At 38.4% G+C, this 13,728-nt stretch overlaps 1 protein-coding gene across 1 annotated transcript in view; it reads left to right on the top strand.

Moving 5' to 3' along the window:
• Positions 1–12,825, top strand: part of LOC103271394 (coatomer subunit gamma-2-like) — a gene marked incomplete at its 3' end in the record, with an annotated part of 64,346 nt that extends 51,521 nt beyond the window's left edge. The window contains exons 10-11 of the mRNA XM_008068870.1: positions 11,770–11,903; positions 12,758–12,825. Of these exons, the coding sequence (XP_008067061.1) occupies positions 11,770–11,903; positions 12,758–12,825 (202 nt within the window). The remainder of the gene's footprint in view (positions 1–11,769; positions 11,904–12,757) is intronic.
• Positions 12,826–13,728: the final 903 nt, after the last annotated feature.

The raw sequence follows: 13,728 nt of genomic DNA, 5'->3' as shown, positions 1-13,728 counted from the left end.
ACCAGCTTTTTGTTTCCTTGATTTTTTGTATTATCTTTTTGTCTTCTATGTCCTGGATTTGGGTTTTTATTTTGGTGATCTGGATTCTTCTTTTACTGAAATTAGGGTTTTTGTGGTCTTACTTTTCCAGCTTCCTTAGGTGGCTTGTAAGGCTGTTAATTTGGGATCCTTCCATTTTCTTCATGTGCGTTTGTAGGGATATAAATTCCCCTCTTACTACAGCTTTCATGGCATCCCAGAGATTTTGGTAAGATGTTTCTTCATTTTCATTTGTTTCCAGGAATCTTTTGATCTCTGTTTTGATTTCATCATTGACCTAGGAGTTGTTTAGCATCATGCCATTTAGTGTCTATGTCTTTGTGGGTTTTGGGGGGACCTTGTTGGTGTTAATGTTTATTTTTATTCTACTGTGGTTTGAGAAGGTGCATGGTAAAATTTCGGTCCTTTTAAATTTGATTATGCTTGATTTATGGCCAAGTATGTGGTTGATCTTAGAGTACGTTCCATGCGGTGATGTGTAGAATGTGTATTCTGGTCTTTGGATGGAGCGTTCTGTAGGTATCAATTAAGTTCATTTGGTCAAGAGTCACATTGAGGTTGGATCTCGTTGCTGATTTTTTTGTCCTGATGATCTGTCTAGGGTTGTGAGTTGGGTATTAAAGTCCCCGGTTATGATGGTGTTAGAGTCAATATCTTTCTTTAGTTTTCCTAGAAGTTGCTTTATGAAAGTTGGGGCTCCTATGTTGGGTGCATATATGTTTAGGATAGATATTTCTTGTTGATGGAGTGAACCTTTTATCATTATGTAGTGACCCTCTATCTTTTTTAATTTTTGATAGCTTAAATGGTATTTTGTCTGAAATTAGGATCACGACTCCTCCTTTCTTTTGTGTTCCATTCGCCTGAAAATTTGTTTCCCATCCTCTTACTTTGAATCCGTGCGTGTCTTTTCTAATGAGATGTGTCTCTTGAAGGCAGTATATTATTAGCTGGTGATATTTTATTCATTTTGCCATTCTATGTCTTTTCAGTGGTGCATTTAGTTCATTCACATTCACGCTAATTATTGAAATGTGAGAGTTGGTCCCTATCATAGAGTTCTTATAGAGTTGTTGTTCTTCTACTTGGTTTGTTGTGTTTCTTTTGGTTTGGGGGTTGGTTCATGTGTATTTTATTCTTTTTCCTGTACTCTTGTGAAGAACGTTGTTCTTTTTTAGTACTTTCTTAAGTGTTTCATGTAGAGTTGGTCTGGTAGCAGTGTAAGTTCTTAGGGATTGGATATCTGGGAAAGATTTTAATTCTCCCTCACTGATGAAGCTTAGCGTGGCTGGGTAGGTTATTCTTGGTTGAAATTGCTTATCTTTTAGGACTTTGAAGATAGGACTCCAAGCTCTCCTAGTCTGCAGGGTTTCTGTAGATAAATCTGCTACTATTCTAATTGGTCTTCCATGGTAGGTGAGCTGGCCTTTTTCTCTTGTTGCCTTTAGGAATTTTTCCTTTATACCTACTTTATTTAGGCTAATTGTGTCTGGGAGCTGGCCTTCTCATTTGTTGTCTTGCAGGGGTTCTCTGAATCTCTTGTGTTTGAATTTTTACATCACTGATTAGATAAGGGAAGTTTTCTTGAATAATCTCATGGAAAGTTCATTCCAGTGTGGTCTCTGTCTCTCTTTCTGCCTCAGGAATGCCAATTACTCTTAGGTTCGGTCTCTTGAAGTAATCGTTCATCTCTTGAAGGTTTTGTTCTGTCTTTTTAAGCTTGTTTTCTGTGTTTTTAACAGTTTGGATTAGTTCTATATTTTGGTCCTCAAGCTCTGAGATTCTTTCTTCGGCTTGACTAGTTCTGCTTTCCATGCTTATCAGTTTGTTATTGATTTCATTCACAGTATTCTTTATTACTGTTATCTCAGTTATCAGCTCCTTCCTAGTTTCTTCTTGTCTCTCCTCAATTCTTTTTAATCTCTCCATTAATGTTTTGATATCTAGGTTTGTAGTTTGAGACTAGTCACTCTGGTGGCTCTTCACTGTATTCCAAAGTCAGTTTTGTCAGTGTCTGCCCTCCCAGGGGTCTGGGAGAGATCCATATTCTTCTTTTGGTTTTTCTTTATTTGTGTAGATTTTTCTCTCTCTCCCCATTTCCCTCCCCTTCTTTAATTCTGTTTTTCAGGGACGGTGGGGTTGCCTTTTCTTCGTTTGTGCAATCTCCTGTTCTTTTTTATAAAGGTCCTGTGACTTTGTTCAGTTTTGAGGCCAGAGTGTGGGCTGCGGGCTGTATTTTTTGCAGTTATGAGGTTTAATTGAGGGGGAAGCTGTTATTCAGAATCTATATGCTGATTCCAGCATCCACCAACAGATGTGTGAGCACACTGGAACCTATTTCCCACTGTCTTACAATCTGTCTGTGCAGCAAGATGTAGGTTTGGTCCCTGGAACAAAAGGAAGTACAAAAGAGGAAAATAATGGAGGATGGGGGGGTCAATAGGAAGTTAGAAAGAGAGTAGAGTGAGAGGGAAAACAGACATACATGCCAACTAACAGGTGAAAAAGAGACACAAGGCCAGAGAGAAGTGAAAAAAAAAAACGCAATCAAAATTCCCTAAAGAATACTGGTAGCTACACAAAGACAGACCAATAAAATCAAGTCTTTTGATGTGTTTTCCCTAACACAGATAGTGTAAGTCAAAAAGCAAACAAAAATGATCAAAAAAAACAGTCAAAATGATAAAATCAAAAGTCAAAATAAGAAATCAGACTATCTCTGGAATCTTTCCTGAGAGTCTGAAGTCTCTTCAGCTCTGATCTCTAGCCTCTCCCCTTTGCTTTCATTGCAGGCAGACAGATTTACTCACCGCTTGGGTTTGTTCTTTTAGCCTGCTGCCTGGGAGGCCTGCAACGCTTAGTTGCCTATGTCTGATTCAGTGTAGGGGAGGGGATTTGTCTCCTGTTTAGTGACGCTACCTTAGAGACCGAGGTGGTGGCTGCTCGCGGGTGGGCGGGGCAGTGCAAATCTCTTCCTGGAGAATAGCCGGGGTGGCAGCTCCTCTTTCGCGGATCCTTTCTTTCCGCTTGTCTGGGTCCCTGAGCGATCCACCATGATGGACTGTGGTGGCGTGCGAGGCACTGGGAATCAGCTGCACAGCTGGGTGCTGGATCTGGGGTGCTACCAGCAGGCTGGGTTGGAGAAGGGAGTTGGGAGTTTCCTCCTCTGGAGCTGACAGCCTCCGATCAGCACCTCCTTAAGATATGCTGTTCCCTTACACAAGCATGGAGTTGCTTGCTGGGTGCCTCGCCCAGGGTAGGCCCAGAGCTCCAAAGCTCCAAAGGGCAGGCGGTGAGTGGCGAGAGTGGCCCTGGGCCCCTCACAGAGTACTTCACCCAGAAATGGAACGGGTAAATCTGAGGAGCGGGTGCCCAGAGCCTCCCTGGGTGACCGGTGGCTTGGTGCAGGGGGCTGGGTGATACAATGTAGCCAGGGAGGGAGATGAGACCCGAGACTCCTGCGCGGGCCGGGGTCACGTATAGTAGAGCAGCAGCAGCCGGGGGCTGCAATATCCGTCCCTGTGTGGGACTGAGGGTACCCGGGCCTCAACAATTGTGGTGTGGCTGGCAGTGGGCAGGGGGGTGGGGGAAGAAAAGTAAGAGTCTTCTTGGGAACTCACATTTGGAGAATCTCACAATTCCACCTATGCCATCGCCATCTTACCGGAACTCCAAAGCAGACTTTTATGAACATTTCCTTATGAAGTATAATAAAGTGTGTTTACAGAAAATGAGGTAGAAGGACAGCTGTTTCAATCAACATATGACTGCTGGAGAAGACAAGTAGTCATTTGAAAGACCAAAAGCAGCTTCAGTTTCTAGGGATTGCACTTTCCCTTTCACATTTCTCCTAGACTTCCTCCATAATAACTCAGGTCCAGTAGATAGTACCTCCTGTTAGGTCACCAACATGTTAGGTCTGTGGTATAGGCCTGTACTGCTGCTCAGACTCCTGTAGTTCCACAGCATCTGAGGCAAACTCCAAGCCCGGAGCTCTAGCCTGCAGCCTCCATTCTATCTTCCGTTCCAAGCGACCGCAGACGTCCAGTTCGCATCTTCCCCCATCTCCACTTGGCTCCAAGAAGATTTAACTATCTTAAACATGTATACACCAAACACTATGAGCAACCTTTCAAATTCATAACCTTTCCAATTCAACCAACCTTTCAAATTCAAAAAGCAGCCAACCTTTCAAATTCATAAAGCAAACACCACTTGATCCTAGAAGACATATTGATAGCAATACAACAATTGTGGGTGACTTCAGTGCCTCACTGATATCACAAGGCGGATCATTGAAGCAAAAAATCAACAAAGAAGCACAACACTGAACTTAACTGAACTATAGACCAAATAGACCTAACAGACATGTATAGAACTTCCCACACAACTGCAGAATATACATTCCTCTTATCTCTTCATGAAATAGTCTCCAAAGATAGACCATATGCTTGCCGTAAAGCAAGTCTCAATAAATTTTAAAACATCAAAATTATACCAAGCATCTTCTGGGACCACAGTGGAATGAAATTAGAAATCTATACTAAGAGGAATTCCCAAAACTATATCACTACATGGAAACTGAACAACTTGCTCTTGAATGACCTTTGGGTAAATATTGAAATTAAGGCAGAAATAAAAAATTTTTGTTGAAACAAATGAAATTAGAGACACAACATACCAAAACCTCTGGGTTACAGCGATGCAGGAAAAAACAGTTGATGAAATTTATGGCAATTCTGATGAAAATCTCTGCAAACCAGGATGAAAGGGGAACATGATTATTCTGATAACAGTTCAAAAAACTATCCAGTAAACTTTCTACTTACTGGTGAACTATTAAAGGCCTTTCTGGTGAGATTGTGGAGGAGAGAGAAAAGGATGCCTTCTATTTCCATTTTTAAAGTAGCATTTTGGTAAAAGTCCTACTTGGTGCAATACATGAAGAAAAATAAAATGAAAATGAAATAAAATATCTAAAGATTTGAAAGAAGGATGTAACATTGTTTTTATTTCCAGGCAACATGACTATATACACAAGAAGTGCAAAATAATCTATATGTTATCTATAAGAATCGATAGATAAATGTATCAAGCTTTCTGGATATAGGGTCAGTGTCAAAAATCCATTTGATTTCTTATTTCAGGAACCAATCAATAAGATAAAATTTTGAAAAGATGATACCATTCATGATTGTATTGTAATAAAATTCTTAGCAATAAATCTACCAAAAATGGTGTAAATCTCTACACAGAAAATTATAAGATATTATTTAAAATGTGACCTAAAGCCGGATTCGGTGGCTCAGCCTGTAATCCCATGCCTTTGGGAGGCTGAGGTGAGTGAATTACCTGAGCCCACGGGTTCAAGACCCGCCTGGACAACTTGGCAAGACCTCATCTCTACAGTAAATCAAAAATTAGCCGGGTGTGGTAGCGCACACCTGTAGTTCCAGCTACTTGGAAGGCTGAGGCAGAAGGATCGCTGGAGCCCAGCAGGTCGAGGCTGCAGTGGCCGGGAGTGGCCATTGCTCTCCAGTCTGGGTGACAGAGTGAGACTCTAACTCAAAAAAAAAAAAAAGACATATACTGTGGACCCTTGAAAAACGTGGATTTGATCTGCAGGGGTCCACTTAAACACAGATTTTGGTTATTTGTATATCTTCTTTGAAAAAATATCTATTAAAAAACCTTTGCCCATTTAAAAAAGTTATTAGGTTGTCTTTTTATTTAATTGTAGTTCTTTATGTATTGTGGATACTGGAACCTTACCACATATATAGTTAGCAATATTTCCTCCTGTTCTTCAGGTTATCTATTCATTTTCTTCATAGTGTTTTTGAAGCATAGTGTTTTTGAAGTCCAGTTGATAAATATTTTCATTGATGGCTTGTACTTTTGGTGTTATACCTAGGAAACCATTCTGGGTCATTCAGGGTCACGAAGATCTACACCTTTGCTTTCTTCTATGAGTTTTATAGTTTTATCCTTTATAATGACATCTTTGATCCATTTTGAGATCATTTTAGTGTATGGTGTGGGGTAGGGTTTCAGCATCACTCTTTTTCATGTCTCAAGACCATTTTGTGAAAAGCTTTTTTGTTCTCCATTGAACTGTCTTGGTATCCTTGTCAAATGATTGTGGTTTTAATGTGTAATTCCCTAATTACTAAGGAGTTTGACAACCTTTCTCTATGTTTACTGCCCATTTGAATATTCTTTCTATACCTGTTTGGGTTTTACCATGTTTTTCACTGGGTTATCTAGTATATCCCTACTGATTTCTAGTTCTTTCTTTCTATATCTGAATATGAGTCCTTTGTTGGTTGTCTGTGTTGCAAATAGCTTTCCCACACTCTTGCTTGTTTGATCCCTTTCTTGATGTCTTTTGGTAAACAGAAGCTATTAAATATAATATAGTCAAATTTATCATTCTTTAACTTTAGAAATATTATTTTTGGTGTCCTCAAGAAACATTTTCTTATTTCAAGTGCACAAATATATCCTCTGTATTCTTTTCTTTTCTTTTGAGTCAGCGTCTCACTCTGTCGCCCAGGCTGAAGTGCAGTGGCACACTCACAGCCATCTCAGCCTTGACCCGCTGGACTTAGGCAATGCTTCTGCCTCAGCCTTCCGAGCAGCTGGAACTACAGGTGCACACCACCATGCCCAGCTAATTTTTGATTTATTGTAGACATGAGGTCTTGCCAAGTTGCCCAGACTGATCTCAAACCTGTGGTCTCAGGCAATCCTCTTACCTTGGCCTCCCAAAGTGTTAGAATTATAGGCGTGAGCCACCATGCCTGGCCCTCTGTATTATTTTCTAGAAGCATTATAGTTTCATTTTTTTTGGTTTAGGTCTATAATATTCTGGAATTGCTTTTTTGGAGGGGGATGTGATATAAGGTAGTGATTTCTTTTTTTACCACATGGATACCCAGTGGTCTCAGCTCCATTTGTTGACATGTGAGTCTATACCCATTGCTATACAGTATCAGCTTTGTTGTAAATCAAGTGAGCTCCTGTTCTCCACTGCCTTGTGTTTCTCTCTGTGTGCCAGTAACTCACAGCCTTATTATAACAGCCTTCTGTGAGTGTGGATAGATTGTAGAAAACATCCTTCTCGCTTACTCCTCTGCAGGAGTTTTCTCCGCTCCTGTTCTCGTCCTCGTGTCTCTGTGTTTGTCTATAGTTTCATCAGGGATTGCCGAGCCTTTCCCTCAGCAGAGTTGGCCTTTCCTAGGAGACTGCCTCCAACGACAACCACAGAGTTCTAACCTAGGCCATCTTAGTCCTGGATTTTTCATTCATTGGGACATTGGGGTATTTCCCAATCTCAGTCGTGATCAGTTGTCCAAATAACTGGGCATGCTGCCAGAATGCCAGAGTGTATCTTTAATTGCCCATCTTTAGACTCACTGCCCGAAAGCCACAGTTGAAACCTGATTTGATGCCCAATTTTCAAATTTTCAAATTTAATATAATCAAGCACAAATGGCCAAGCAGAATTCATACACAGCCTATGGAGTAATGGTCACTGGGGGACTCATACAGGCATGAGTAGTACCAGATGAGTGGTCTCACTGTGTTGCCTAGGCTAGTCTTGAACTCCTGGGCTCAAGCAGTCCTCCCACCTTGGCCTCTCAAAGTGCCGGGAGTATAGGTGTGAGCCACCACACCCAGCCTTATCTCTTCTTCTGCCAATATCATACTGTCGTGGTTACTAAAGCTTTATATTAAGTTTTAAAATTGGGAAATACAAGTTTTCAAAACTGTTTCGACTACTCTAGGTTCTTTGCATATTCATGTAAATTTTAGGATTGGCTTTGAATTTCTATAATAAAAAGCCTGCTGGTATTTTGATAGGAATTGCACTAATAGAGGTCTATTTTTAAATAAATTGCTTTAGGAGAGTTGCCATCTTGATAATATTAAGTCTTTCAGACTATAAACAGATTATTTCCACATTTATTTAAATTTCTCAGAAAGATTCTCTAGTTTTCAGTATAAAAATCTTGCACTTCTTTTATTAAATTTATTTCTAAGTAGTTTTCTTATGCTAGTATGAATGGAATTGTTTTATTAATTTCATTTGGATTTTTTTGTTGCCAACCTATAGAAATACAGTTGATTTTAGTATATTGATCTCCTATCCTGAACCTTGCTATGCTCTGTGTAATTGTGTGTGTACTTCATGGAATTTTCTATGTACAGGATCATGATACTTACGTACAAAGACAGTTTTACTCTTTCCTTTAGATAATTAATGCCTTTAATTTCTTTTTGTGCCTTATTGCACTGGCTTGCATCTTCAGTTCAAGGCTTACATTATCTCAAGTGCACAAATATATCCTCCGTAAGAATTTTAATAACTAACTTATTAGAAATTATATAGATTTTTTTTGCCTCCCCTTGAGTTTTAATATTTTGGTTTTTCTTAGAATTTTTCTGTTTCATCTGAGTTACCTAATTTGTTGGCATATGTTTGTTCATAATATTCCCTCAAAATCCTTTTAATTTCTTTTGGGTCAATAGTGATGTGTCCATTCTTTCATCCTTGATGTTGGTGATGTGTGCTTTTTTTCTTTTTTCTTGGGCAGACTAGCTGAAGGTTTGTGAACTTTCTTAGCCTTTTCAAAGAATCAACCTTGAGTTTCATTGATTTTTTTTTTTCCTATTATTTTTCTGTATTCAGGTCTGTTAACCTGAGTTATAATCTTTCTTCTGCTTGCTGTGGGCTTAGTTTACTCTTCTTTTCCTAATTTCTTGATGTGGAATCTTAGGTTATTGACTTGAAGTCCTTTGTGTTTTCTGATATAGGTTTTTAAGTTATAAATTTTTTCCCAAGCATTGCTTTAGCTTAATCCCATAAATTTTGATTTGTTGTATCTTTATTTTTGTTCAGTTTCAAATATTTTCTCATTTACCACTTGATTTCTTTTTGATATATGGGTTATTTAGAAGTGTGTTGTTTAATTTCCAAATATTTGAGTTCCCTGATTTCTGTTGTTGATTTAAACTTTAATTTAGTTGTGGCTGAAGAACATGATTTGTTTCATTTCTGTCATTTTGAATGCATTAAGACTTTTATGAGTTGGCATTTAATGTTTTTGGATATGGTTTATATGCACTGGAAAAGGATGCATGTTTTACAGTTATTGAGTTGAATGTTTTATGAAATCAGTTTGATTGAGTTGATCATGCTGTTTAAGTCTTCTGTATCCTTAATATTTTCTCTCTAGTTCTATCAATTATTGGGTGGGTATAGATATCTCCAAGTATTATTAAATGATCTGTTTCTCCTTTCCTTTTGTCAGGTTTTGCTTCATGTACAGTATTTTGTCATTCTATTGTTAAGTGTATATATGTTTATCACTGTTATATCTTCCTGATGTATTGACCTCTTTATCATTGTGAAATGTTTCTCTTTGTTGCATAGTATTTTGGCCTCAAATTCTACTTTGTATGTTGTTAATATAGCCATACCTGTATGGTTATTGATTACATGACATATCTTTTCCCTGTTTCATCCTATTAGTGTCTTTGAATCTAAAGCGTGTCTCATGTAGACAACATATAGTTAGATTTTGCTTTTTTATCCTGTCTAGCAATCTCTATCTTCTAGTTGAGATGCTCAGACCATTTACATTTAACATAATTATTGATATTGTTGGATTTACTATTTTGCTGTTTGTTGTATATGTCTCCTGCCTTTTTGCTCCTCTCTTTCTGTTTGATTGCTTTCTTTTGTATTACATAAATATGTTTCATATATCATTTTAATACTTTTGTCAACATTTTTCAGAAATCTTTTTTCTTAGTTGTTGCTCTAGGGATTATACTGTGCATTTTAATATACCGCAGTCTACTTCAGGTTAATAGTAACTTAACTTTGCTCTAAAATAGGTCCATTCCCTCCTCCCCCTATTTGCTTTTTTTAGCATGTATATTGCCTGTGTATGTATTATAAATTCAGCAATATAGTGCTATAATTATTGCTTTATACAATGTTATATTCTTAGGTAGTTAAGAAAAGAAAATCAGCCGGGTGTGGTAGCGCATGCCTGTAATTCCGGCTACTCGGAAGGCTGAGGCGGAAGGATCGCCGGAGCCCAGCAGGTCGAGGCTGCGGTGGCCGGGAGCGGCCACTGCACTCCAGTCTGGGCGACAGAGTGAGACTCCAACTCAAAAAAAAAAAAGAAAAGAAATGAAAAAAATATATCTATAGAATCTTACATATCAACTTACATATTTCCATATTTGATGTTCTTTTTTTCTCCCTGATTATTGATGGCACTGTCTGGAGTCAATCTTCAATCTCAAGTATTCTTCTTTTAGTATTTTTTGTAAAGCAAATCTGTAGCAATGAATTCTCTCAGTTTTTGCTCATCTGAGAATGTCTTTCCTAGGACTCAATTTTGGAGTAGAGTTTTGCTGCACATAGACTTCTTGCCTTTTCATTTTAGCAGTTTAAATATGGCCTTTTGCTCTTTCCACCTTCCATTGTTTTAGAGAAGTCAGGCAGTCTAGTCTTTACTTTTCCCCTGGACAATGTGATGAGTTTTTGTCATGCTGCTCTCAGGGTTTTCTTTTTATCTTATGCTTTCAGCAGTTTGTGCTATGTCTGTGTGTGGAACTTTTTGTATTCATTCTGCTTGAGATTTTGTGAGCCTCTTGGGCCCATGCATGAATGTTTTTCACCAGGTTTGGGGGCTTTCAGCCATTGTTTCTTCAGATGTTCCTTTTGGCCCTTTGTTTTATGTCTTGCTTTTCCTTTTGAAACTCCTATTTTCCAAATGTTGATACCCTTGGTCATATTACATAGGTCTTCAAGGAGCTGTTCATTTTCTTCCTTCTTTTTTGCTCTATTTCCATCAGCTGGTTTGACTTGGTTGCTCTGCCATCAGGTTTGCTTAGGCTTTGTGTCCTGCTTCCACAGAGGAGCTTCATGGGCAGGCAGAGGTGAGAGGTGGGGGTTCTGTTAGGTTTTGCTGGGCACTGCCAATCCCTCTCATGCAAGTGGCCTTCCAGATCCCCAGACACATTTCAGAACTGTTCTGAGCTCCCTAAAGACATCACATTTTCTAGATTTTCCTTTTATATTTCTTGGCCAGCCCTTTTTTTGGTTTTGTTTTGTTTGGCCCCTGCTGGAAATGCTGCTTCTGGCAGCTATAGTATTAACCAATTGCCACTGATTTTTTTGGGGCAGTCCCCTTGGGGATAGGGCTTTCCTCACTGAGTGAACTCTGAGTAGAAAGGAATAAAAATTCACCTGTGAATGAGTCTTTTCTAGGAGCATCAGGCAGGTCAAGTAGTGACGCTTCTCTGGGGGTGAGGCCTTGGCCTCCTGTAGTGGCTGCTAGTCAGTAGCATGAACAGCTATGTGCTTCTGGACTTTGCATCCCAGGGCTACCTCAGAACTGGAAAAGGGGCATGGGAGTTGAGGACAGGGCACATGAAACACCCCAAAGCTCACCATTCTCATCAAGATTCAGCTGTTTTCTTGAATAGAAGCAACTCAGGAAGGTTGCAAGTCTGATTAGTTTTTAGAATTCTGAAAAAATTGATTTTGATATTTTTGCCAGTGTTCTCATTGCTGTTTGGAAAAGTGAATTCTCAGAGGTCTATCTACACCGTTCCAGAAGTACCTCTCAGCCTTCTATGCTTTCAACTCCTGTGCATGTTTCCTATTGTATATCTAAATAATGGTTTATGTATATTTATTGGCAGCCATGAAAGTCCACTCTTTGATTTCATTGAGAGCTGCTTGAGAAATAAACATGAAATGGTTATTTATGAAGCTGCCTCAGCTATCATCCATCTTCCTAACTGTACTGCAAGGGAGTTGGCACCTGCTGTTTCAGGTGAGTTGTATATTTGATGGCTGGCTTTTGTCTAAGTTCTTAAGTTTTTTGTTTTAAGTTCCACAGGTCTAGAGAATAGGTACTAAGGATAATTTTTGAACCATAGCTCTGTATTTATTTTAGTTTTAGTTTTCTTTTTTTTTTTTTTTTGAGTTGGAGTCTCACTCTGTTGCCCAGGCTGGAGTGCAGTGGTATTCTCACGGCCACTACAGCCTCGGCCTGATGGACTCAGGTGATCCTTCCACCTCAGCCTTCCAAGTAATTGAACTACAGGCACACGCCACCATGCCTGGCTAATTTTGTTTTAATTTACTGTAGAGATGAGGTCTTGCCAAGTTGCCCAGACTGGTCTCAAACCTGTGGACTCAGGCACTCCTCTTACCTCGGCCTTCCAAAGTGCTGGGATGATAGATAGTCATGAGCCAGCATGTGCCCAGCCTTAGTTGTTCTTTATTCCTTTTTCTAGAAATTTCTATTTCCCCATATAAAACTTTTGAAAAAAATTCTACTTAGAAAACAAATGATTTTAAGGTCTTCAGTTTTCCTTAATGTTTAAAAAGCCATTTGCTTTCATAAATGTCAATATTTCTGCTCTTTAAATTCAGGCATTAATGGGTATTCTAATTCTTATAGACAAAAGAGCAAACTTTATGTCCTATTAATTTAAAGTTTTTGTAGCTGAACAAAAAGCACTTTTTCTATGTTTGATGATATGTATTTCATGTGAATTTCTGATGCTGTGATTGAATTTCTTTATTCATGTTTTTAATATGATTCATTATATACTTTATTTTCAGGTATACAATATATGATGAAATGAGCAATAGTCACAGTGATTTTTTTTTTCTTTTTAGTTCTTCAACTTTTCTGTAGCTCTCCTAAACCAGCCTTGAGATATGCAGCTGTGAGGACACTGAACAAGGTAGATGTCCCTTTGCTAACGACTGACTTATATCAGTGTTTGGTTAAGAAATTAAGCATTTGCTTTCTCTCTAAGCTTCATATTATATGGTTTATGGCCTTCACTTCTACAACACATCTGTAGCACTTCACTTGCAATTATGGCACTTACAACTCATTTCTGACTTCTGAGCACTTTATGCAAGAGCCATATTGTCCAATATGATGGCCATTAGCCATTTCCATTTAAATCAATAAAAATAAAATTAGTACCTTATCACACTAGTCACACTTCTTGTTCTCATAGCCACATGTGGTTATGGCTATCACATTGGATAGTGCAGATACTCAACATTTCTGCCATTGAAGTAATACTGTTCTCTTACACAGTGCTTGTCTACAGTAGCACTGTCCAGTAGAAAACCAATGTGAGTCATGTGTAATTTTACATTTTTTAGTAGCCGCATGAAAAAATTTTAAGGTGAAATTGATTTTAATAATGTTGTTTATTTACCCTAATGACATCTCAACATCTAATTATTACTAAGAGATATTTTGACTGGACAACAGAGTGAGACCCTGACTCAAAAAAAAATTTTTTTTTGTTGGCATGTCTCAAGTTTTTGACATCTAGTATCTATTTTATATTTATGGCATATCTCCATTTGGATTAGCTACCTTTCAAATACTTAGTAGTCACATATGGCTATTGACTACCTTATTAGACAGTGTTGGTCTAAAGGGGACACTATAAAAGCATAGAATACACTAAATAACCATAAAAATTTTCAATAAAAGTATAAAGGAAAAGACTTGTCATAGAACAAGTCTGGAACAGCAGTCTGAATTGTTTTTTTAAAAGTTGGTATAGGTCCACAATCGTGGGGCCAGGTATGTCTCAGAATTTGCTTTTCTGTGAATTTTA

Source organism: Carlito syrichta, unplaced genomic scaffold (assembly GCF_000164805.1).
Source record: "Carlito syrichta isolate Samal-C Ts95f unplaced genomic scaffold, Tarsius_syrichta-2.0.1 Scaffold311617, whole genome shotgun sequence".
In the NCBI taxonomy this organism is placed as follows: domain Eukaryota; kingdom Metazoa; phylum Chordata; class Mammalia; order Primates; family Tarsiidae; genus Carlito; species Carlito syrichta.
The sequence above is the reverse complement of the archived record's forward strand: the minus strand, read 5'-3'. Positions and strand labels throughout refer to the sequence as shown.